This window comes from Thalassophryne amazonica, chromosome 21, assembly GCF_902500255.1.
Source record: "Thalassophryne amazonica chromosome 21, fThaAma1.1, whole genome shotgun sequence".
Lineage (NCBI taxonomy): Eukaryota > Metazoa > Chordata > Actinopteri > Batrachoidiformes > Batrachoididae > Thalassophryne > Thalassophryne amazonica.
This window is the reverse complement of record NC_047123.1, coordinates 10,952,832-10,978,902: the sequence shown is the minus strand read 5'-3', so window position 1 is coordinate 10,978,902 and position 26,071 is coordinate 10,952,832. Positions and strand designations below refer to the sequence as shown.

General features: G+C 44.9%; 1 protein-coding gene across 1 annotated transcript in view; it reads left to right on the top strand.

Annotated features, from left to right (window-relative positions):
* The first annotated feature begins 23,928 nt into the window (after positions 1-23,928).
* The window catches only part of clu (clusterin), a 30,900-nt gene continuing 28,757 nt past the window's right edge, over positions 23,929-26,071 (top strand). Inside the window, exon 1 of the mRNA XM_034162674.1 lies at positions 23,929-24,081. Coding sequence (XP_034018565.1) covers positions 23,934-24,081 — 148 coding nt within the window. The 5' untranslated portion in view covers positions 23,929-23,933. The remainder of the gene's footprint in view (positions 24,082-26,071) is intronic.

Sequence of the window (26,071 nt, the reverse complement as noted above, 5' to 3'; positions counted from 1 at the left end):
TGAGTGAGTGAGTGAGTGAGTGAGTGAGAGTGACTGAAGAAAATGAATGAGCAAGTGAGCTAGCAAACAAGCAAATGATTGACTGAGTGAGAATGAAGTGAGCAAGTGAACCAAATAAGAGACTGAGTGAGTCAGTATGAAGGCAAGTGAGTGAGAGAATGAATATGTGACAGACTGAGTGAGTGAGTATGAAGGCGAGTGAGTGCGTGAGCGAGTGAGTGAAGATAAGCAGCACATCATCATTAAAGATTAATCCTCAAAAAAATTCCATCATCTGGAATCACTTCTTGGAGTGTTTATTGATTTATTTTTGCCTATTTGTTAATCTTTGTTTGATAAAACTCCATCTGCACATGAAGATAACAAAAACGCAGACTGATTTGTGTAGAAGATGAATGAATGAGTCTCTCTGTGAAGCCCTTGGATGTGACGGCGGCCCCGCGGCAGCGATAACTGTGATGAACGAGCTGTGACGTTTCCACACAGGATAATAAAGTTTGTCTGATGGATTCAGTCCGCTGAAGTTGGCGAGTTCGTGTTGAATGACAAATGTGGCGTCGCTACCAGCTGGAATTTCACACATCGGGGCCATCTTGGAAAGGATCAAGCGTGCTCTTGTTTTTATGAACAGTCTCCACGCTCAACTCGACGCAGGTGATCCGCACGGTGGGGTTTGTTTTATTCATATTGACAGTCACTGTGGTGTTCGAACCGACAAACACAGTCTCGTCCAAAAGGCTCAAACTGACTGAGCCAGAAGATTTTCCTCACATGAAGTTCTCCGCTTTCTTCATAAATGTACAAAATTTGCACATGAAGTGCTTCTGTCTGTGAGCTACATTAACTACCTATTCCTGTTTGCCTCCTGAAGTGTCCTTGAGCAACACACCGATCCACAGACTGCTCCTGATGTGCAGATCAGCGCTCTGTAAAGGAAGCCACTTTATTTGTGTGCATACTCGGGTTGTCGAAAAAAAAATAAAAAATCTGTTACGTAGTTACTAACTGCCGTTAAATTCTAGGAACAACAAAAGAAGCTCCATCTGCTCTCCGTTGGTGTCAAAGCAGATGAAGAACCTCACGAGGACACAGAGTCAGAAACAACGAGCCATGACACCACATTATTGTTGGGAATAAAAATGAAAGCTGGCCAAAGAAAAAGTGTTCGATATTACGAGATTTGCACTGCATCTCATTTGAGTGTCATCTGGTCTTGAAGCTGTTTCTTCCAGGTCTGCTCATAGCTTCATACCAATGCTGTGTTCAAGATGAATCAGAAATCTCAACTTGGAAACGTCTTAAAACAGTACTCACTTGATGAACTACTGAAAACAATATGGATGCTCATAACATATTTGAGCTTTGTTGTCCTTACAAACAAAACATAAATAAGCTGTAAGTTGTGTTTTTTTTAACTAACTCAGACAGCATAAAAATATTGTCTTTTTTCCCCAACTTGTTATGTGTCGGACGCAGGACGGAGAACCGACCAGCGTTTGAAGGACCCAGTATAAAATAAGCAGAGCACGGTACAAAGGATAACTGAATTTAATAACATAACAGTGATGTGCAAATTACAAACAAATGAGTGCGCGGTCTGCGAGGTGGAGATACGGTGCGCTCCTAGCAGCACAAACGGTCTGGAGCCAGAAACAGTTCGGACCCAAGGACCCCGCCGACACCCCCCAGGTGGCCGCGACAAACCGAGTCTATGAAAGAAGAAACCATTATGTGAGTCCACACTCCACACACAGAGAGACCACTCAAAGGTGTACATAAACAGCAAACACTTCCTGGCTTAATCACTAATCAGCTTCCCACCCTGCAGGCATGGAACACCCAGTTCACATTCTTCACTGCAGTGGAAGCTGATTAAACGACTAACATAACAGCTCAATATAATAAGGTGTGAGGGACACCACATTTACTGACTGTACTAATGTTAGTCACAAAACCTAACGTACCTCAGGAAGTGTGCTGACGAGCGTGAGACCTCACCCCCTCCTCTTTCACAGAGCATGGCATCAAAACCTGGTACGGTCTCTGCATCCATGATGATGAGATGGCTCTCGAGACGACGATCTCACCCGTCTGGTCACAAGGTCGAGTCTCTGGCAAATACACACTGTGTACTCCAGACTTAAATGCAACATGCTCCAATCCATATAGATGCACCACAGCTGTGAGTCCTGACGAGCTGCACATGACCAGCCTCAGGTGATCAGGGTGAGGTCCTAATAGCTCAGCCACACAGCCATTCAGTCCTGAATGCAAGCCACCTGGAAGGAAAAACAAAAGACAGAACAGAAGACAGAAACAAAAGGCAGCCAGGCACCCCCAGCCATACAACACAACTACTGATATAAAATATGTGTCATCTACCCCTTATAGGTATGTTACTGTATTTCTGTTTTGCACTATGTAATACAAATTAAAAATAGTGTTGACATTAATGTTATTGATATTATCATAGCCAAGTGGCTTCTGTGTGCATCAGTGCGGGGGTGTTTGCGTGCATATGGCTTCAGTTATGCAAAAACCTGGGAGAGCTGACATTTGCCATTTGGTATGCTTATGTATTTTGGGTCAAGGATGAAGGCTGCGAAAACGGAAAATTAATAGGTCAAATATTTCTTGAGAAATGACTGATTTTTGCTAACCAGTAAACAATGGACATTGTGCTGCAATGCACCATGGGAGTTTGGGGTTTTAAATGTTGTTATTGTGGTTCATGTTAGTTTAACAGTGTTGTTAGTATTATTAATTTATTTTGTTTTTATAGTTTAGTTGGTTTCTTCAGTTTAGTTAAGTGTTACGTTGCTGTTACCAGGATTGACTTAAGTGTCATGCTCTCTGTACCATAAGTGAAAAGTGTAGTGCTTTTAATGTCTTCTTCCACAGTCTCTGCTTGTCAAATTAAAAGAAGACAAAAACCTGTGCATGTGTGCATGCAAGTTTAATCAGGCACAAACTGGGGAGAGCTGACATTTGCCATTTGGTATGTTCATGCATTTTGGGCCAAAGATGAATAGGACCAAAATCGAATGTTGATAGGACTAATTTTTTTTTTTTTTTTTTTTTTTTTTTTTTTTTTTTTTTAGAGAAGTTACATATTTTAGCTAACAACACTGAACAATGGACCTTGATATTTATTGATATTTTCTGGACTTACACGCCAAACCAGCAGGGGGCGTTAATCATCTATATATTAAAACCATGAGTGTGTGCATGTGCAATTTTATTTAGTAAGTGCAATGTAAGTACATAATTGTAAATATGTTAGAAATCCATGGATGACACAAGAAAGACAAAATATAAGTAATAATAATAATAATAATAATAATAATAATAATGGTGTATATGATAACAAGAACCTAAACAATTTATAAATACATCAGGACAGAATATTAACCTTAAAAATTATGTAATTAACAGGAAATAAACGGGTTGAGTTCTTCTCCTTAAAACTGTTGAGGTCTAAGGTCTAAGGTTATAAAAACATTGTGGACTCACACTATTCCAACCCATTATAGAAACTTTGCATAATTTATTACCATCCTTGAAAAATGTCAGCTACCTATTTTATAAACACTACCTAATCTGGTGCCCATGGATCCCCACGGGCAATAAGTAGCTCTAAACTTTTATTTTTAACTACTAAATATTGAGTATTTCCCTGGGTACCGGTAACAGGTTTGAAATACTACTCTCGTGATAAATCTACGACATGCAGTCGGTGAATGTAAGGCACTGCTTGAAACACAAGACTCTATACGATGGCGGTCGTTTGGCCTTTCAGCCAAAATCTCACAAGTATTTGAGGAAAGAACTTTGAGAAATTTAGAAATTCACATCTAACTAATCAAACACAATCTATGGTTTTTCCTTCCAACGTTTGGAGGTTCATAGTTGACTGGAGAATCAGCCACAGGAACCCTGGTGCCAGAAATGTCTAACACCCCAGCAGGAGGATGAGCCTGATACAGCTGCTCAAAGTAGCTGGTCCAGTGTAACATCTGTTGGGACTGAACCATCTTCCACCATAACTACAGCGGAATGACGTGTAGGTTTGGAGGAACAAAGTGCTTTGATTCCTCTGTAAGCAGGTTGAGAGTCACTAGACCACAGATGGTTCTACTGATCACAGGGCTATCACAGCCTCCTTTCTTAGCTCCTTCTACAGCCTAGACCTTCCATCATATTGTGCACTATGACTCCTCTGAATATTTGGAGGGCCCTCAGATATGAAACACCCCCTGCTATGGTCACTAGCGGCTCCAATACAATCCTCAGCAACTTTCAAGGTGAGGATTCGGAAGAATTCCCTCAATCCATTTGGATTATTTGTTGTGTCCAAGTCTGTAAATCCTTCTTCCAGAATGCACACAAAATACTTAGTGTGGTCCAATAAAACATGGTATTTGGATGAAGCGTTCATTTTGGTGAAGGTCCACATCATTGGGTGAAAGTTCAAATTTGTAAACTTCCCCCCAAATGTGGCAAATTGTCCAAATTTTGGCAAATGTGTCACAATGCCCCGGTGAGGTCAAATTTGTCTGAAAGCAATAATAAGGGTCCAATTTGTGCCAAATTTGGGGCATGTGTGTGAATTGTGATATCATCCTGAAAAACACAGCCAAAGGTCAAGGTCATTAAGGTCACAGCAGTGTTGCAGGTCACATTTTCACCCAATAAGTTCTGTCATAAACAAGGTGACTATTGAGGGTACACTTACCGAACCCATCTACCATCACATGGAGCATCTTCTTGTGCATGAACATCAAGTCTGAATACTACAAAAGACACAAATCAGATTCCTTTCTTTTTTTTAACCCCAAGATTGTAAATGAGTACTACTACTACTACTTTTACTAGTACTACTAGTACTACTACTTTTAAATATTTTCAATCCTGATTAAACATAAAGTTGTAAGTCTGTCAGTGTTTGAGCTGAGTGATGCAGATGGTCTTGTCTTGGTGACCTTTTGGGCACACTCTAAAGTGCATAAACACAACATATTTGGGATGCGTTCAACTCCATGAGCAGAGTTTTTGACTCCTGGTCTTGTCACTACCCAAGGTGACTGTCCTGACTACTGACCAGCAACCATCCAGACAAACCAGCAGTCCATTGCCACCTCCCAGAAGTGTGTTGTTAGGCGCTGATAAGGGATATAGCAAACTACATTACTCAGAATGCTCAGCAGGTCCGAGGCAGGAGTTGCAGGATGAACATGTCGCTCGGTAAAAGTTCAGAGAGAAACCTACTCTGACCTCCGAGCCTTCTTTCGAAGAAGAGTCTGCAGAGGGACGGATGACTGCCCACCACCAAGCGACTCGTGAGAGAGTTGTAGCTGAGCAAGAAGGTGTGCTACAAAGGTTACAAGCGGGCACAACAAAATTTTTCAATTTTGCATCAGAAGCTCAAAGTGCTTTACAATTATGCTTCACATTCACCCATTCACACAAAGACACTGATGTCAGGGTGCCGCCATGCAAGGCGGCACTCACTGTACACCTTGGCTGGGAGACCTCAATGCCAACCGTTGAGGTCTCCCAGCCATACATTAAACCCAGAAACACCACAACCCTAAGGACTTGGACCTTTGGTCTAAATATCTAAGATATCTACATCTCCGGACGCCGGAGTCTGGCTGTCCACTGGTCCGAGAGGTTGGATTGTGTCAAACATTAATCAGAATGGGTTGAATGCAGAGGACACATTTGGTTGTATGTAAAAAAAAAAAGTAGAAAAGGGGGTGTTCACAATAATAGTAGCATCTGCTGTTGACACTACAAACTCAAAACTATTATGTTCAAACTGCTTTTTTAGCAATCCTGTGAATCACTAAACTAGTATTTAGTTGTATAACCACAGTTTTTCATGATTTCTTCACATCTGCGAGGCATTAATTTTGTTGGTTTGGAACCAAGATTTTGCTGGTTTACTAGTGTGCTTGGGGTCATTGTCTTGTTGAAACACCCATTTCAAGGGCATGTCCTCTTCAGCATAAGGCAACATGACCTCTTCAAGTATTTTGACATATCCAAACTGATCCATGATACCTGGTATGCGATATATAGGCCCAACATCATAGTAGGAGAAACATGCCCATATCATGATGCTTGCACCACCATGCTTCACTGTCTTCACTGTGAACTGTGGCTTGAAATCAGAGTTTGGGGGTCATCTCACAAACTGTCTGCGGCCCTTGGACCCAAAAAGAACAATTTTACTCATCAGTCCACAAAATATTCCTCCATTTCTCTTTAGGCCAGTTGATGTGTTCTTTGGCAAATTGTAACCCCTTCTGCACATGTCTTTTATTTAACAGAGGGACTTTGCGGGGGATTCTTGCAAATAAATTAGCTTCACACAGGCGTCTTCTAACTGTCACAGCACTTACAGGTAACTCCAGACTGTCTTTGATCATCCTGGAGCTGATCAATGGGTGAGCCTTTGCCATTCTGGTTATTCTTCTGTCCATTTTGATGGTTGTTTTCTGTTTTCTTCCACGCGTCTCTTGTTTTTTGTCCATTTTAAAGCATTGGAGATCATTGTAGATGAACAGCCTATAATTTTTTGCACCTGCGTATAAGTTTTCCCCTCTCCAATCAACTTTTTAATCAAACTACGCTGTTCTTCTGAACAATGTCTTGAACGTCCCATGTTCCTCAGACTTTCAAAGAGAAAAGCATGTTCAACAGGTGCTGGCTTCATCCTTAAATAGGGGACACCTGATTCACACCTGTTTGTTCCACAAAATTGACGAACTCACTGACTGAATGCCACACTACTATTATTGTGAACACCCCCTTTTCTACTTTTTTTTACTAATAGCCCCATTTCATAGCCTTAAGAGTGTGCATATCCTGAATGCTTGGTCTTGTTGGATTTGTGATAATCTGCTGAATCTACTGGTACCTTGTTTCCCATGTAACAATAAGAAATATACTCAAAACCTGGATTAATCTTTTTAGTCACATAGCACTACTATTATTCTGAACACTACTGTATCTGTGTTTGTACAGTTACAACAAAGGCTCTTCTTCTTCTTCTTATGCCTCTAAATCTCCCACACGCTTCTGTTCAGCAACTTCATGACTTCATGATTCCATAAGATGTTTCTCACTTTCACACGTCAGACTCCCACACGTGAATGTCGCCGCCACAGACACACTGTGTTAATATTCACACGTTATGTACAGTACAGAACAATAAGAATGGACGTCCTGCCACCTAGTGTCATATTTGGCTTTTGCACTCTGATATAACAGAATAATGAAGCACAAACAATTTTCTTTTAAAAAGTTGTATTTTGTACTCAGATTTTTATTGAAACAAAATATAACAACCTATCACATAATATTGATAATTGATTCATAGATTAGTAGAACTAAAATGTCACAGAATAAACTTTGAGATTCTTGGTCCTGCATGTGATTCATTACATCTAAAAAAAAAAAAAAAAGCTCATCTGTTGTGTGTTGGGGGGTTTGGCTGGACATTTTGGTGTTGTTTTCTTTTCTTTGCTCTCCAGGTGGTATGCAAACTGGTTTTTGTCTGTGGAGAAGGTGCTGGCAGAAGAGTCCAGTAGTTCCCGGCCATTCCAAAATGGACCCAGCGGCAGAAGCAGTTCCTTTTGCTGAAAAAGTTCAAGAATACTTGGAGAAGATATGGGAGCAATTACGGCCTCTCGCAAATCAAATTAAACAAACAGATGCTCGCATTACGGAGCTTGCAGCGCAAGCCGTTCTGCTTCCTGCTGCTCCAGCTGCGGCACTATCGATACCGGTGCAGATAACTCCGTCACCCAACGGGAGGCGGAGTGCGGCGGATTATTCCGTGGATTTCCGAATTTTTTCTGCTCAGTCCGGTTGGAATGCCGCAGCTTTGAGAGGAGTGTTTGTGGATGGTTTGAACGATTCATTAAAAGACGAGCTAGCAGTCTGTGACGAACCAAAAGATTCAGATGAGCTGATATCTTTGGCTATTCGTCTAGATGATCGGATAAAGGAGCGGGGACGCGAGAGAGGGCGGACATCAGAGTGGGTCTTTTCGTCTCGGGGCTTTCCCCGACACAGATCAGGGCTGCCTCTTCTTCGCCCCACTGAGACTCCTCCGACGGGACCTCTGGCTCCTCTTGCGGATGAGCCCATGCAGCTCGGACGAGCTGAAGCCGCCATGTTGCCCCGGTCACATAAGCGTCAAGAAAGAGAACAATGACGTATCTCCAGGTGTTCTTAGACAGGCATAATAATGGACAAAAAAAAAAAAAAAAAAGGGGCAGATCTTTGGTTGTTTAGTTATTTGGGCTGTTTTTTGTTTTCATGTAAGGGGTTATAAATTGTTTGGGGATTTAGAGGCGGTTCTGGTGGAGTGAATGACTGGAGGTTTGGAGCTCGGCTGGACTCAGGTAATCATTATTTGAAGTTAGGTAATTTTTGTTTGAGGATTGGGTCGTTTTGTTTTGTTGTTTTAATTTCCCTGTTTCCCTAACCCCAACCTCACATGCTCTAAGACCGTTTGTCTTTTGGGTTATGGGGTGGTGCAGGTTGGTTACGCTGAGCGTTTCTCAGAAAACCTCTGCACCTAGGGGGGGGTTGTCAGGGGCGTTTTTTTGTGTTTGGTTGATCCCCGGTTCCACTCCAGCTCCGGTGGGCCTTTGACCGTTCGTCATTGGTGTTACCGGGGTGTGGTGCAGCGGGAACGTACCTCAGTCGGAGTGGTGGGCCGATCTGTGCCGTTCGCCATTTCGGTAGTTCCACCCCTCCCGATGGGCTGGTGGTATGGTCGGTTTGGGGCACCGGACGTATTTCCGGTTTTCCGCTGCGCTTAGGGGATGGGACTGGGTTAGTTTTTCCTGTTTCCTTCCCCAGCTTGGTAGTTTTGTGCCATTTGCCAAAATTGAGCTGACGATAGGCTCTGGGAGTGATCTGGGGTCTTTCGGTGTGCTGTGGGGGGGTAACAGGGTTTGTCGGTTGTTTTATTTGCCCCCGGGGTGGTTTAATGAAGTCCGCTGGGGGTTGGATTTTGTGTTTTTTATATTTCCTTCCAGGTTCCACCTCCAGGGTTGATGGGACGGTCCTCTGGGGGGGAATTGGCTTGTGGGGCCGACTAGCCAAGTGTGGCCGGGTCTGGGGTTCCTGGGTTGTGGGGAGGGTGCCTCCTGGGGTTGATGGTACGGTCCTCTGGGGGGTGCTGTTGCTCCATGTGTACCTGGGGACCTCTGTGGGATTCTGGCTTTGGCTGTTTCTCCTGGAACTGGCGGTAAAGGTCTTCTGGGGGGTGTTGGGCTCTGCAAGTCGTTCTGGGGGGGTTGTTTGTTATTTTTCTTTGTGAATTTATGTTTGTATTGTGTTGTTGGGGCTGTGTTGGGTTGTTGGATTTGGGTGTTTTTCTTTTCTTCCCGGGGTTGGATGGGACGGTCCCCTGGGGAGGGTTTGGGTGGGTTTTGTGTTTTTTCTTGTATGTTGGGTTGTATATGGGACTTTTTGGGGTTTTTTGTTGATGCCAGCCGGCCTTCCAGCCGCGGTGCCCTGTCCTGCTGTCTGCGGTGGACCTTGGGAGCGTTACACCATCTGCTTCCTGACGAGGACCCCAGAGGGAGGTGCTGTTCTCGGGCCTGGTCTGTTCGGTCGCCGGGAGGCTTCCCGTTGATGGGGGGGTACTGTTGTGTGTTGGGGGGTTTGGCTGGACATTTTGGTGTTGTTTTCTTTTCTTTGCTCTCCAAGTGGTATGCAAACTGGTTTTTTGTCTGTGGAGAAGGTGCTGGCAGAAGAGTCCTTCACCCTCATCAGCATTATTGGCTGCACTTGTGGAGGATGTTCACGTGCAGGCCTAATGACTTGCAGCACCTGTGGATGATGCTCACGTGCAAACTTAAAGACTTTCAGCTGAAGCAGATAATGAGATGGCATTCTGCATTTAAGCCATGAGTGGTTCAAGCAGAATTGCCGGGAACTCGACCTTGTGATGTTCGTTTGTGAGACGCTGAGGACCGCGCCTGGGTTTGACACATCGTACCTGTGAAGGAGGACGGGTGAGGGACACATGCTGTCAGCACACATCAGAGGTGATGATTGTCTGAATAAGTGTTAACAGTAATTTGGTATTTTGTTACGCAGTATATTTGAACATTGATGAGAATTGTGCAGCTCGCTTCTCACTGCCGTGGCGTACGGATTGATGATCCTCCACCTGTTGTGAGAAGCTGCTCATTTACATAAAGCTTAAATTCAGACCTGAATGTGTTGCTGATAGTGTGTGCCTTTGAAGGATATTTGTTGTAGCTGTTGACTTACCTCACCTTTTCCATCCTTCACAGAGTCAGTTTGTCGTATCCACCTGGGGGGTGTTCGGCGGTGAGTCTGGGTCCAGAAGCGTCGGGCTTCGATCCATTTGGGCGCTGGAGAGCGCGCCATCCTTCACCTCGCCAGACAAACCACACATTTATGTTGTACACAATTATTGCACAGACGGGAAATAAACTTGTTTTGTTTTTGGAACCGCTTTCTGGTTATTTTAGCGCAGGGTTCAGTCAGACGCTGGTCCGCTCCTCAACTCGCATCTGCACACAACATCATCAACAGTTTAATTATTTCTGTGACCTTTTTAGTCAGATTATCCCGTTAAGATGATGCACATTATTTAGACTAACGGAAGACAAATATCAGATGGTAACAGAGATAAATAAGTGTGTGTGCGCATGAGTCAAGGTCAATGTGATGCGTCAGCTTCTAATCTCTTATGTTGGTTAGCAGACAGACAAACACACACATGGTGGGGGAGCATTTCATGAGTAATATGGAAGGATGAGTGTTTCACTTTAACTCCAACAAAGTGCAACAAAAGGTTATACAACATTTTCGCCCACTCATGTCTGCCTTCAGGCCAGCATCACCTACCAGGTCCCAAAATCCACCCAGCATTCACAAACCATCCAGGAGGTGGCAGACACATCTATGGGATATTAAATAAGAAAAACCAAAGTTGCTTTTTTGATCGAGCTGGTGCATCAAAATAAACTGTCATCTAATCACGTCATCCACATTATCTGCTCTTTTAATTTGGTGAGTTACAAGAGGATATCATTTATTGTTTTGGAGTTATTGCTTGCAAAACATTGGCTGGGATGGACTAACCCAGTCACTCATCAACATTTTTTTCTTCCTGTGCAGTTACCAGCGCAAGAAAAACCCTTCTCTGCACAGCGCCTCCATGAGGCTGTGTTTCCAGTCATGATCCAGTCTTGGTGTCCATCTTTGATATAGCTGATGTTGACTTCTTGGGCATGAAGCCAGACTGTTCGAGTTGCTCAGCAGCAACTAACTAGTACTGATCCCTGTTTATAATAATCCTTGCAAACCCTTTCCCTGGCACAGAGAGCAGTGTGATACCTCTGTCGTTTCTGGATCATCCATTCCAGATTGAGACAAGTCCTTTCTTCCAATCTGTAGGAATGACACCTGTCTCCCAGATGGAAACAAAAATTGTTTGCAAAGCCAGGAGAAGAGTATTTCCACCCGCTTGGAGGAGCTCCACTACAATGCCTCAGATCCCTGGAGCCCAAGGCCCCAAAGCTTTGCAATCTCTCCAACATTTGGAGGTTCACAGTTGACTGGAGAATCAGTCACAAGAACTCTGGTGCCAGAAATGTCTAACACCACAGCAGGAGGATGAGCCTGATACATCTGCTCAAAGTAGCCGGTCTAGCGTAACATCTGTCATGACTGAACCATCTTCCACCATAACTACAGCATAATGAGGTGTAGGTTTGGAGGAACAAAGTGCTTTGATTCCTCTGTGAGCAGGTTGAGGGTCACTAGACCACAGATGGTTCTACTGATCACAGGGCCATCACAGCCTGCTTTCTTGGCTCCCTCTACAGCCTAGACCTTCCATCATATTGTGCACTTGGACTCCTCTGGATATTTGGAGGGCCCTCAGATATGAAACACCCCACTAGTGGCTCCTATACAATCCTCAGCAACTTTCAAGGTGAGGATGCGGAAGAATTCCCTCAATCCATTTGGATCATTTGTTGTGTCCAAGTCTGTAAATCCTTCATCCAGAATGCACACAAAATACTTGAGTGTGGACTCAAAGTTTGGCCAGTTTTAATCTTGAGCACAGAACAGATTAAATCGGCCGAAGAAGATCCTTTGGCAGATTTCCAATACAACACAGTATTTGTATGAAGCGTTCATTTTGGTGAAGGTCCACATCATTGGGTGAAAGTTCAAATTTGAAAACTTGTACCAAATGTGGCAAATTGTTCAAATTTTGGCGAATGTGGCACAATGCCCCAGTGAGGTCAAATTTGTCTGAGGTCAATAATTAGGGTCCAATTTGTGCCAGATTTGAGGCATGTGTGTGAATTTTGATATCACCCTGAAAAAGTCAGCCAAAGGTCAAGGCCATTAGGGTCACAGTCAGCAGTGTTGCAGGTCACATTTTCACCCAATAAGTTCTGTCATGAACAAGGTGACTATTGAGGGTACACTTACCGAACCCATCTACCATCACATGGACCATCTTCTTGCACACGAACGCCAAGTGTGAATACTACAAAAAAAACGCAAATCAGATTCCTTTCTTTTCTTTTTAACCCTACACACCAGACATCACTATTTTTACTGGTGTGTGTGTGTGTGTGTGTGTGTGTGTTAATTTGATGTCAAGCACAAATACAACAAATGAAAGAGAACAAAAAAATCAGACTATGGTCACTTCAAATGGTAATGTGAACGTTGTTAACTGCTGACACAGAAATAAAGAATCTATGGCTGATTTACTGGAAGTGGAATCTGTCAAAGTGACACATCCTCAGATGGTTTTTATTTGGACTCAGGTCTTTCATTCAGAACAATAATAATGTTTGGTTTGAAAGGATCTTAGGATTTGTCTGACTCACTTCATCACGCAGTGTTTTTGTGTTGATTTATTTAATGCTTACTCTGCAGCGCCCTCTGTTGGTTCGCATTCCCAAAGGTCTCCAAACATTCGGCCTGACGGGAAACTGCACGTACAAACAAGCTGTACTTCACGTGACACACACACACACACACACACACACACACTGAAAGAGGAGTCGCAAAAAAAATAAAATAAATAAATAAATAAATAAAAATAAAAATAAAAATAAAAACTAAAATAAAATAAACAAAAACAGATGGGCGCCAGATTTCAAAATAACAAAATAAAAAAGAGTTGTTCTAAACAATTATTTAAAAAAAACAAAACAAATGTCAAATAAAGAATAAAAAAAAAAACATTAAAAATGTTTTTAATGGCATTTTAACAAAGACATTGTTTTGTATGAGGATGTACACTTTTCATTACTTTTTTGTGCAAAACAATTTTTTATTCATTTTAGAAAAACAATACATTAAAAATATTAACAAAGCTATTTACGCTACAAAACTACAAACAAATTCGTAACATTACGTAAATGCAATGAAAAACTTTCTTACAAGAACGCAACAAATGCACTTGTGCATTAATTCTTTTATTAATTCTTTTATTAATACTGATTATGTTTTTGTAAATCCATAATTTAAAGGTAGATATTTTTGTATTAGATATTTCAGGTTTTGTACTTTTATGAGGCCGTAGATTTTGAACGGCTGATTCACGGTGTTGACTGGGAAGTGGTTTGAATGTTGAGTCATGAGAGGATCCAGTGTTTGTTCCTGCACTCAGCAGCTCTGACAGCTGCCAAAAAAATTGAAAAGTTCTGGAAAACTCCATCGGCAGAGTCAAGTCAGGAAAAATGAGCCACCGCACAACTCGGAAAACTAATTTCAAAATAAAAGCACAAATTGCTACATATATTTCTAGAATCCAGACTGGATTTGGATTATTTCTGATGACCCGCTGCCTCGACGATCAACACACACAACGGCACATTTCCTTGCAGCCATAAGGGTGTGTCGTCAGATCCATAAGTATTTGGACAATGACTTCACCTCCGTATGCCGTAACAATGGAACGGTCAAGATATGCATATAGTACTGCATTTCAGATTTAATCCAAGAGGCTGAACAAAAATATCAACCAATTTCAGCCATTTTAATACACAGTCCCTCCATAAGTAGGACAATGTAAACAGAAATATAGTATAATAATAATATTAATACAAATCAACTTTACAGCCAGTTTTCATGAGACAAGTCAGACAATGTCACTGAATATGTTATTTTATTCTTTGAGAAATACAAACATTATGGGCCTGTATGTTAAATCTGTCTGGAGTCAACAGTTCTCAAACACTAGGTGCAAAATCAGAGCCCTTGGTGGCTACCCTCACTCATCTCCTTTTTGCACAGTCACTCAGTTTTTGGAAAACACCCTACTTCAGACAGATTTACCACAAAGAATGACTGACATAAATGAAGTCCAGCGACCAGTCCATCACCTGATGTTGTGTGGGCCGCTGAAGAGGAGGTACTGCTGGCCCACCACCACCAGAGGGCGCCTGGCCTGGAGTGCGAGCTCCAGGCACCAGAGGGCGCTGCCGCCTCACAGGAGCAGCCAGGGTGACAGCTGACGCTCATCATCTTTGACAGCTGTCACCATTCATCAGGATCAGTGTTGGTATATCAGCCAGACGACATCTCCACCTCTTTGCCGAGATATCGTTCTACCTTGAAGGTAACGTACCTCAGCTGACTGTGAGACAGTATCCTTTTGTTACTTGAGCGTTGTATTGTGAACTACTTTGCCAACGAGAGGTGGAGGTAGTTTTCCTGCCATACGGATTGCTGGGTGCAAACGCGCCCTCATTTAACTGCTTTTTGTTCCTCGCCAGCAGTACCAGATCCGACACGCGGAGGCAGTGGCCACCTGGGAGTTCGGGACTTGGCGGCTCCAGTATTCCCGGGTTCTGGTGGCGGAGGAAATCGTGTGGTTCCGGTTCTGCTTTGGACAGGTGTCTCCTATCTTCGAGCCTGCCCACACGACACCTTTGTGATTTGCCTCCTGTCTAGTGTTGTAATCTGTTGTATTCGTTGTGCACATTCGCAACAGTAAATTGTTGTTATTTGACCTACTCCATTGTCCGTTCATTTGCGCCCCCTGTTGTGGGTCCGTGTACCTACACTTTCACAACACCTGACTTGTCAAAAGGAAGTGGCTGTAAAAGTGATGATTTGTATTTGAAACTACCTTTATATTTAGTTTGTAAAGTTAATCACGGGGTCTGAAAATGGAAGAATTCTGTATGCAAATGGTCCACCACGTCGTCCGGCTGACATCATCTCCGATCGCGGTCCCCAGTTCTCCTCGCACGTCTGGAGGAGCTTCTGCCGGGAACTGGGGGCCACGGTCAGTCTCTCTTCCGGGTATCATCCCCAAACCAACTGGCAAGCAGAACGGGCCAACCAAGAGATGGAGCAAACCCTGCGTTGCGTGACAGCCGCGCACCCGGCGGCCTGGAGTACCCATCTGGCCTGGATCGAGTATGCCCACAACAGCCAAGTGTCGTCAGCCACCGGCCTCTCCCCTTTTGAGGTGTGTCTGGGGTATCAGCCGCCGTTGTTTCCGGTGGTTGAGGGAGAGGTCGGTGTGCCCTCGGTCCAGGCCCACCTGCGGAAGTGCCGTCGGGTGTGGCGAGCCGCCCGTTCTGCTTTGCTGAAGGCCCGGAGGAGGACAAAGGCCCATGCAGACCGTCGGCGGACCCCGGCCCCTACGTATCGTCCAGGGCAGGAAGTGTGGTTGTCAACCAAGGACATTCCACTCCAAGTGGCCTCCCCGAAACTACAGGAGCGATACATAGGTCCCTTTAAAATCCTCAAGGTCATCAGTCCCGCCGCAGTGAGGCTTCAGCTTCCGGCCTCACTGCGGATCCATCCCGTGTTTCACGTGTCAAGGATCAAACCACATCACACCTCACCCCTCTGTACTCCGGGTCCGGCACCACCTCCTGCCCGGATCATCGATGGCGAGCCGGCTTGGACTGTGCGCCGGCTTTTGGATGTCCGACGGATGGGCCGGGGCTTCCAGTATTTGGTGGACTGGGAGGGGTACGGCCCCGAAGAACGCTCCTGGGTGAAGAGGAGCTTCATCCTGGACCCGGCCCTCCTGGCCGACTTCTACCGCCGCCACCCGGACAAGCCTGGTCGGGCGCCAGGAGGCGCCCGTTGAGGGGGGGGTCCTGTTGTGTGGGCCGCTGAAGAGGAGGTACTGCTGGCCCACCACCACCAGAGGGTGCCCGGCCTGGAGTGCGGGCTCCAGGCACCAGAGGGCGCTGCCGCCTCACAGGAGCAGCCAGGGTGACAGCTGACGCTCATCATCTTTCACAGCTGTCACCATTCATCAGAATCAGTGTTGGTATATCAGCCAGACGACATCTCCACCTCTTTGCCGAGATATCGTTCTACCTTGAAGGTAACGTACCTCAGCTGACTGTGAGACAGTATCCTTTTGTTACTTGAGCGTTGTATTGTGAACTACTTTGCCAACAAGAGGTGGAGGTAGCTTTCCTGCCATACGGATTGCTGGGTGCAAACGCGCCCTTATTTAACTGTTTTTTGTTCCTCGCCAGCAGTACCAGATCCGACACGCGGAGGCAGTGGCCACCTGGGAGTTCGGGACTTGGCGGCTCCAGTATTCCCGGGTTCTGGTGGCGGAGGAAATCGTGTGGTTCCGGTTCTGCTTTGGACAGGTGTCTCCTATCTTCGAGCCTGCCCACACGACACCTTTGTGATTTGCCTCATGTCTAGTGTTGTAATCTGTTGTATTCGTTGTGCACATTCGCAACAGTAAATTGTTGTTATTTGACCTACTCCATTGTCCGTTCATTTGCGCCCCCTGTTGTGGGTCCGTGTACCTACACTTTCACAACAGGATATCTCGGCCAGCGTCATGGATCCCGAGGGGCGTCAACCGGCTGTTGAACGGCCAATGGAAGAACAGGGCGCACAGGCGTCCGCAGGAGGGGTGATCGGTGAGTTGCAGCGGATCCTCACCGCTTTCACGACTCGGTTGGATTTGATGACCGAGCAGAACGTCCTCCTGAACCGCAGGGTGGAGGCTCTCGCCGCGCAGGTGGAAGCGCGCCCTCCGGGCGCCGCTGCGGCTCTCCCTCCCGTCGACCCTGTGCGTAACAGTGACGTTCCACTGGTCGTTCAACGACCCCTCCCACCTTCCCCGGAAGCATACATAAGCCCCCCAGAGCCGTACGGAGGCTGTGTGGAGACGTGCGCGGATTTCCTTATGCAGTGTTCACTCGTCTTCGCACAGCGTCCCGTCATGTACGCGACTGATGCTAGCAAAGTAGCTTATGTGATAAATCTGCTTCGTGGTGAGGCACGCGCTTGGGCTACAGCGCTCTGGGAGCAAAATTCACGGCTCCTTCAGACATATGATGGGTTTGTGAGGGAGTTCAGAACAGTGTTCGATCACCCAAATAGAGGAGAGACCGCTTCGGCCATGCTACTGTCAATGAGACAGGGGAGCCGGAGCGCAGCTGCCTATGCAGTCGACTTCCGCATCGCGGCTGCAAGGTCAGGCTGGAATAGCACTGCCCTCCGCGCCGCCTTTGTAAACGGACTGTCATTGGTTCTAAAGGAGCACCTGGTGGCTAAGGATGAACCGCGGGATTTAGATGGGCTTATCGATCTCGTCATACGATTAGACAATCGGTTGGAAGAACGCCGTCGGGAACGAGACGAAGGGCGTGGCCGGGCACGCGCCGTCCCTCTCCCTTCCGGTTCCGATCGCGTTCCGCCCTCCCCACGCTCCACGGCCCCTGCGCCTCGTGTGGTTACAGCTCCCCCTGCTGACGAAGCTATGGACACGAGCAGGGCCACATTTAGAGCACCAAATAGACAGAGGAGGCTGGACCGCGGGGCGTGTTTTGTTTGTGGCTCGATAGAGCATCAATTGAGAGACTGCCCCGAGCGGTTAAACACCAACGCCCGCCCCTAGAGACTGGGCTAGGGGTGGGCCGAGACATTCACGTGGGACACACCCACATTGCCACACGACTCCCAGTTACAATCCTTTATGAGGATTCAACCCTGAAGGCCCCAGCACTGGTGGACACGGGCTCTGAAGGGAATTTGCCAGACAGCAAATGGGCCAGGGAGATAGGGCTCCCTCTGGTGGCGCTTACCTCGCCTGTGCAGGTGCGGGCACTAGATGGCTCCCTACTCCCTCCAATCACTCACAAGACACCACCAGTAACCCTGGTGGTGTCGGGAAATCACCGGGAGGTAGCTTTCCTGCCATACGGATTGCTGGGTGCAAACGCGCCCTCATTTAACTGTTTTTTGTTCCTCGCCAGCAGTACCAGATCCGACACGCGGAGGCAGTGGCCACCTGGGAGTTCGGGACTTGGCGGCTCCAGTATTCCCGGGTTCTGGTGGCGGAGGAAATCGTGTGGTTCCGGTTCTGCTTTGGACAGGTGTCTCCTATCTTCGAGCCTGCCCACACGACACCTTTGTGATTTGCCTCATGTCTAGTGTTGTAATCTGTTGTATTCGTTGTGCACATTCGCAACAGTAAATTGTTGTTATTTGACCTACTCCATTGTCCGTTCATTTGCGCCCCCTGTTGTGGGTCCGTGTACCTACACTTTCACAACACCTGACTTGTCAAAAGGAAGTGGCTGTAAAAGTGATGATTTGTATTTGAAACTACCTTTATATTTAGTTTGTAAAGTTAATCACGGGGTCTGAAAATGGAAGAATTCTGTATGCAAATGGCTATAATTCCTGAATGGCTAATGTGATCATCCTTGAATTAAAGCCAAAAGTTGACACTATAAGCACATCTTGATTGCTTTTATTTTAACACCATTGCTGTGGTGTACAGAGGCAACATTATATGCACAAAAAGTATCCAAATAGTTATGGACCTCACTTAAGTTGTAAATGTATTTATTTGTTTGTTTATTTGTGCCATGCAGATACAACATACAATCGTACGTATGTGGGCTTTGTTTATCACATTCATCACATTTGGACATAATTCACCATAACGGAGGGTTCCTCTGTCTGTGCTCTGATCTATTAACACACACAGATGTGCAGAGCACAGACAATGTGTCCCATGTTCTGCATGTGTTAACACATCGAGGCGCACTGAGCTCCTTGTCTCAACAATGTGTATTCTATGGAAATAAAGCTTCTCTGCATCTTTGATGTCTATCAGCAATGCTTACTCCTGTCTCGCCAACATGTATTCATGTTCTGCATACGACAACCTGTCTCTGATTAAATGTCTCACATATTGATGAAGCCGTTTCCTGACAAGCTGTCTCGCATACTAATGTTTCCTGTCTCACTTGTGTATTCTTGCTGTACATATGACAAAGCTTTCTCACCCCTGTGATGCTTTTCTTGGTCAGAACTCCTGTAAGGCATCAGGCGGGGCAGAGCTGTATAAAGATCTGTGACTTAGATGATAAAGTATCATATACAAACTACTATGATGAGCGATTAAGCTGTAGAAATAAATAAATAAATGGTGTGCACTTGCGTTGCCAAAATAGGGAAATTGTGTCTCCTTCCTCCATCATACCTTTGACAACTTCATGTTTCCTATGCTGTTTTCTGAGTAGAGCTACTGTGCAGAATGTTTCGTCTCTGAAGCAAAGGTCAAATAAAGTCAACATCAATCGCATTCTATGACATACTGTGCATCTAGAAAGTATTGAAGGAAATTCAATGGAGTGAATTATTTTTTCCCCTCAAATTTCTACTCACAACAACAAATAATGACAACATGAAAAAACCTTTTTTTTTTTCTTTTTTTTTTATTATTATTATTATGGATATGGTTGGACTGACAAATGAATCTTGAGCCAGTGATACATGTGCACACCAAAGCATATGCTGTTACTTACTGTTACTAATTAAAAGCAAAGAAGCAAAATGGACAAATAAACATGCAATGGACAAAATATTGGATGTTGTTTGATATATATATATATATATATACTTTATTGATCTCACAGAGGAGAAATTCACATGTTACGTCAGCTCTTAAAAAACACACAAGATGGGTGAAAGTAGAGGAAAATGTTCATCAAACAGCTTGTGCAAGGATAAGCAATAATAATACTTGTAACAGTACAAGACATAAGAAATGAGGTAGAAATAGAATACACACACACACACGCATATATATATATATATATATATATATACAGGACCTCACAAATTACTTATGAAACCGTGACTTCTACTCCAAAAAAAAGCTGTATCTCTTTGAATGAATGAATGAATGAATTTATTTGACACACAGACTCAACAATAACAAAAAAAGAAAAAAAGAAAAACAAAGAAATTGATAAAATAAAAAACTGATTAAAAACTAATTGGGTCAATTAGTTTAACATAGAATTCACATTACATTTTAACAACTTTGGAGCAACTTTAGGTTTTGAAATTGACCTTTGTCACCATTTTTGCTATTTTTTTATCCAATAACTCCAATAACTCCACAAATAATGTGTTGTCCTTTGCAAGATGATTGGAGCATTTTGAAATCTTGACCCCTGTATAACCCTTCATTGACCCCTACCTGGTTGCAGCTGCCACTCTGGGATGGTTATCCTACATGTTTGTGTACGCCATGGTGTACTGAGAGTTCATTTTGAGTGTTGTTTAGTACCTTAAGCAGTACTGAAAACCTGCTTGGCTCATGAACTAACTGTTGTTTAACTTGGATATTGACAGTGTGATATTTATCCAAGCATCTGTTTCACACATTTGACATTTCTTGATGATTCCATCAGCACCTGTTGACCTTTTTTTGCTTGAAGCTCCAACAGTCAGTGAACATTCTAGAAGGTGTTGCATGTGCTTGGATGACATGACATTTTCTAAGTTGTGTAACTGCGGTTTTCAGCAATTTGCATAGTTTACTTTTCTCGATGTTCCTGTCAGCGCCCTTCGTCCTTCTGTCTTCATAATGTTTTTCTTAATACTCATGTTTTTTTTTCTCTCAAGCAGACAAAACATTCTGCAGAAACTCAAAATGGGACACGGGCCTCCTAAAACAACTGGTCACTCCATTTCTTCAAACATTTACTTCATTAAATGTTTATCACATTTTGAAACTCTTCCAAGCACTTCCAACTGGGGACTGCACACTTTTGGGCAAGAAGAGATATTGGTGCAATGATAACATCCTGCCTGACTTGTTTTTCACCATGAAAATCATCGATTCCAGGGAAATCCAATTATTTAAAGCATCATTGGAATAAATGTGAACTCAATAAGACAGACAAGACTTTAATTGCCATTCTATCAGGAGACAATGAAATTGGATTGGTAGCTCCCAGACACTAGCAGCAGGAAATGGGGAGGATGTGCAAAAATTTCCCACAACAACCTTTACAGTGTATACATTTATTATAATGATGGTGACCAAACAACAAAATAGTAATTGCAATAATATAACAAATTAGAATAATTAAACGTCCAGCCCCTCTCCAGGAGTTGGGTACCAGAACCCAAGCTGTGCGTGGAGGTGAGCCCGACTATCTCTAGTCGGTAGCTCTCAACCTCCCGCACAAGCTCAGGCTCCTTCCCCCCTAGCGAGGTGACATTCCACGTCCCAACAGCCAGGGGCTGTGAGCATGGACCGGGCCGCCGGGCCACCCGCCCTCGACCGCCACCCAATCCTCTCTGCACCCGACCCCCACGGCCCCCTCTGCAGGTGGTGAACCCACAGGAGGGCGGGCCCACGTCACTCTTTCGGGCTGAGCCCAGCCGGGCCCCATGGGCTAAGGCCCGACCACCAGGTGCGAGCCCCAACCCCAGGCCTGGCTCCAGGGTGGGACCCCGGCTCCGCCATACCGGGCGACATCTCGGCCCTTGATCTTTTACTGGTCATGGAGGTTCGGAACTGCCCTTAGTCTGACCCGTCACCTAGGACCTGTTTGCCTTGGGAGACCCTACAGGGAGCACAAAGCCCCCGACAACATAGCTCCTAGGATCATCTGGGTACGCAAAGTCCCCCACCACGATAAGGTGGCAGCTAGAGGGGGAGATCCAATCCCATCGTCATGTCTTCCGAAGAGGAAGCAGAGACTGGGGACTCAGGGGCGGACTCATCCATTACCCAGGCCAGGGTCACCGAGGTGGTTAGAAAGCTCCTCGGTGGCAAGGCTCCTGGGGTGGATGAAATCTGTCCTGAGTACCTTAAGTCTCTGGATGTTGTGGGGCTGTCTTGGCTGACACGCCTCTGCAACATCGCGTGGCGATCGGGGACAGTGCCTCTGGATTGGCAGATCGGGGTCTGTTTAAGAAGGGGGACCAGAGGGTGTGTTCCAACTATAGGGGGATCACACTCCTCAGCCTCCCCGGTAAGGTCTATTCCAGAGTACTGGAGAGGAGAATTCGACTGATGGTCGAACCTCGGATTCAGGAGGAGCAGTGTGGTTTTCGTCCTGGTCGCGGCACACTGGACCAGCTCTACACGCTCCATCGGGTGCTCGAGGGTTCATGGGAGTTTGCCCAACCAGTCCACATGTGTTTTGTGGATCTGGAGAAGGCGTTTGACCGTGTCCCTCAGGGCACCCTGTGGGGAGTGCTCCGGGAGTACGGGATCCGGGGTCCTTTGCTAAGGGCTATCCGGTCCCTGTACGACCGCAGCAGGAGCTTGGTTCGCATTGCCGGTAATAAGTCAAACCTGTTTCCAGTGCACGTTGGCCTCCGCCAGGGCTGCCCTTTGTCACCGGTTCTGTTCATTATTTTTATGGACAGAAGTTCTAGGCACAGCCAGGGTGTAGAGGGGGTCTGGTTTGGGAACCACAGAATCCCGTCTCTGCTGTTTGCGGACAATGTGGTTCTGTTGGCTTCGTCAAATCAGGACCTTCAGCATGCACTGGGGCAGTTTGCAGCCGAGTGTGAAGCGTCTGGGATGAAAATCAGCACCTCCAAATCCGAGGCCATGGTTCTCGACCGGAAAAAGGTGCTTGCCCTCTTCAGGTCAGTGGAGTGTCCTTGCCTCAAGTGGAGGAGTTTAAGTATCTTGGGGTCTTGTTTACGAGTGAGGGACGGATGGAGCGTGAGATCGATAGACAGATCGGTGCAGCATCTGCAGTGATGCGGTCGCTGTATCGGACCGTCGTGGTGAAGAGAGAGCTGAGTAGGGGGGCAAAGCTCTCGATTTACCAATCGATCTACGTTCCGATCCTCACCTATGGTCATGAGATTTGGCTCATGACCGAAAGAACAAGATCGCGAGTACAAGCGGCCGAGATGAGTTTCCTCCGCAGGGTGGCTGGGCGCTTCCTTAGAGATAGGGTGAGGAGTTTGGAGTCGAGCTGCTGCTCCTCCACGTCGAAAGGAGTCAGTTGAAGTGGCTCGGGCATCTTTTCCGGATGCCCCCTGGACGCCTCGCTGGAGAGGTGTTCCGGGCACGTCCCATTGGGAGGAGGCCCCGGGGAAGACCCAGGACACACTGGAGGGACTACATCTCTTGGCTGGCTTGGGAACGCCTTGGGGTTCCCCCGGAGGAGCTGGGGGAGGTGTGTGTGGATCGGGAGGTCTGGGCGGCTTTGCTTGAGCTGCTGCCCCCGCGACCCGACTCCGGATAAAGCAGAAGAAAATGGATGGATGGATTATAATAATTAAAATAAATAAATACCCAAACACTATAAATCTACAAGGGCACAATAACAGCAAATTACAATAATAATAATAATTATTATCATCATCAAAAGGAAATCATGGTTACCTTGTGAACTTTTCAGCTCATTTTGGAATTTACAGTTCTTTCTAATTACTTAATCTGGTGTATATAATAACATTAACTAATAATAATAGGAAATATTAAGATGTACAGATAATATAATAAAAATAATAATATTAATTATAATTATTACTACTATTATTAAATTTAACCGCACATAAAACTTCCTTTTCGCACCGCTTTATTATTTTTTGTTTTGAAGGGCAATACCGGAAGTAAAATGTTTAATTGCGCTAACATGACAACGGCGTATTTGGAAGGTGAATCACGTGTCTGTACCGTCCCCGTTATCCGCCGCTATAAAAACCGACAGGATGCAGCGAGCCGAGCAGCTTCAGACCGTCCGGATTCTCAGCAGACACTCAGAGGTGAGTCACAGCTGGACTTTTATTTTGTAGAGTCTGCAGCTGGCTGATGCTCGGAGGGAAAACGACGACTAAAAAAAAAAAATAGAATGCATAAGCAGTAACAGTAAATATGCTGCTTACTTTAAAAGCCGAACGATTTTGGATTGTTATGCGGTTGTTTTTCAGCACACGCAAATGCTGACGTCATGTCTGCCTGACTCGGGCTGTGGCTGAAAACAGCTGCTTTAGTGCAGGTGACGTCACTGTCTGTGGATCAGCAGAACAGCAAGTGGCGAAATGACCCGTGATTATTCTGCAAGACAGTCATTTAACCTGGGGAGTGGAAACTGTGTCAAAATATAAAAAGCAAAGCTTGTCAGAGTGCGTGTGCAAAGTAGAAAATGACTATTTTTGCGTTATTATGCAGCTACTTTGTTTTGATCATGCAGGATTTTCTTATTTTCATTTTTTTCTGAATGCACATTTCAGATAATAAACAAATAAAAACCCACAATAGGTTAAAACGTCTTAACTGAAGGCAGATGCTTAAAGGGGTCAGATTGTGCCAAAGTTGGTTTTGTTTGCACTTAATTCTGATTTTGTGTTAAGACTCATTTTACACACCTGTACAGTTGGTTGTAGAATATTTAAGCTTTGCATTGCTCCTCCTCTTTTTTGAAAGAGGGCGTGGCAAATGTCAACAAGCCTGAGCAGAGTAATGAGATATAGGTGCATCAGCTCAGATGGATTAACACCCAGCTGGAGTGTGCTGACAAATGCAATGTGACTGACAGGATCGAAGCAATCAGGCTCAAAGGTCAGCAATAAGACTCAATTTTTACAGACAAGATAAAATATCTGTAGAAATACACAGCAGCAATCAGAATCAAAGATGAGATGTGTGTTTGCTCAGGGGGGGTCGGTAAGTTTAGACCTAACTCGTGAAGCGCCTTGAAGGCAGTGTTGTTGTGATTTGAAATAAATAAATTAAAAGACCAGCAATCAGCTCAGGATCAAAGATCCGTGCCAAGAAATAAAGCTCAGTAAGCAGGGTCAAAGGTCAGCAATAGTGATCCAACATCAAGATCAAAGCAATCAGGTGCCAAGTTAATGAAGATAAACTGATGAAACATTAGTTCAGTGTGATGCACAAGATCAACACAAAAAGTCCCCCAAATTTTTTTGGTCTTTAGAAAAAGGGCATCAGCAAATAAGATGGACTGTACAATACAACCAAAAGAATTGAAGCAGTCAGGATCAAAGATCAGCAATCATGCTCAGTGATCAGTATCAAAGATTAGTTATAAGGATCAAAGGTCTGGAATATGTTCAAAGGCCAGCACTCAGGATCAGAGGCCCATGATTCAAAACAAATATCATCGCTTAGGGTCTAAAGGTCAGTCATCAGGATGAAGGGCAGTGGTTGGAATCAGTCCAATCAGATCGAAGTTAAGTGATCAGGTTCAAATGACAGGAAAATGATTAAGGATCAACAATCATAATGAAAGGTCAGAAGAATATTCAAGTATAAGTGATGAGGATCAAATGGCAGGAACATGATCAAAGATCAGTAGTCAGGTTCAAAATACAGCAATCACGATCAAAGGCCAGGAACGTTATTAAAGTTCACCGATCAGGTTCAATGGACAGTGAGGACAACAATGAAGATCAAAGGACAGGAACATGATCAAAGGTTGGAAGCATAATCAAATATGAATGATGAGGATCAAAGGGCGGGAATGTGATCAGAGATCAGCAATCGGGTTGAAAGGACAACTACATGAGAAAAGGTCACGAGCATAATCAAATATGAGTGATCAGGATCAAAGGACATGAACATGATCAAAGATCAGCAGTCAAGTTTGAAGGACCGCAATCAAGATCAAAGGACAGGAACATGATCAAAGATCAGCAGTCAGGTTTGAAGGACCACAATCAAGATCAAAGGACAGGAACATGGAGTCAGAAGCATAATCAAATATGAGTGATCAGGATCAAAGGACAGGAACAT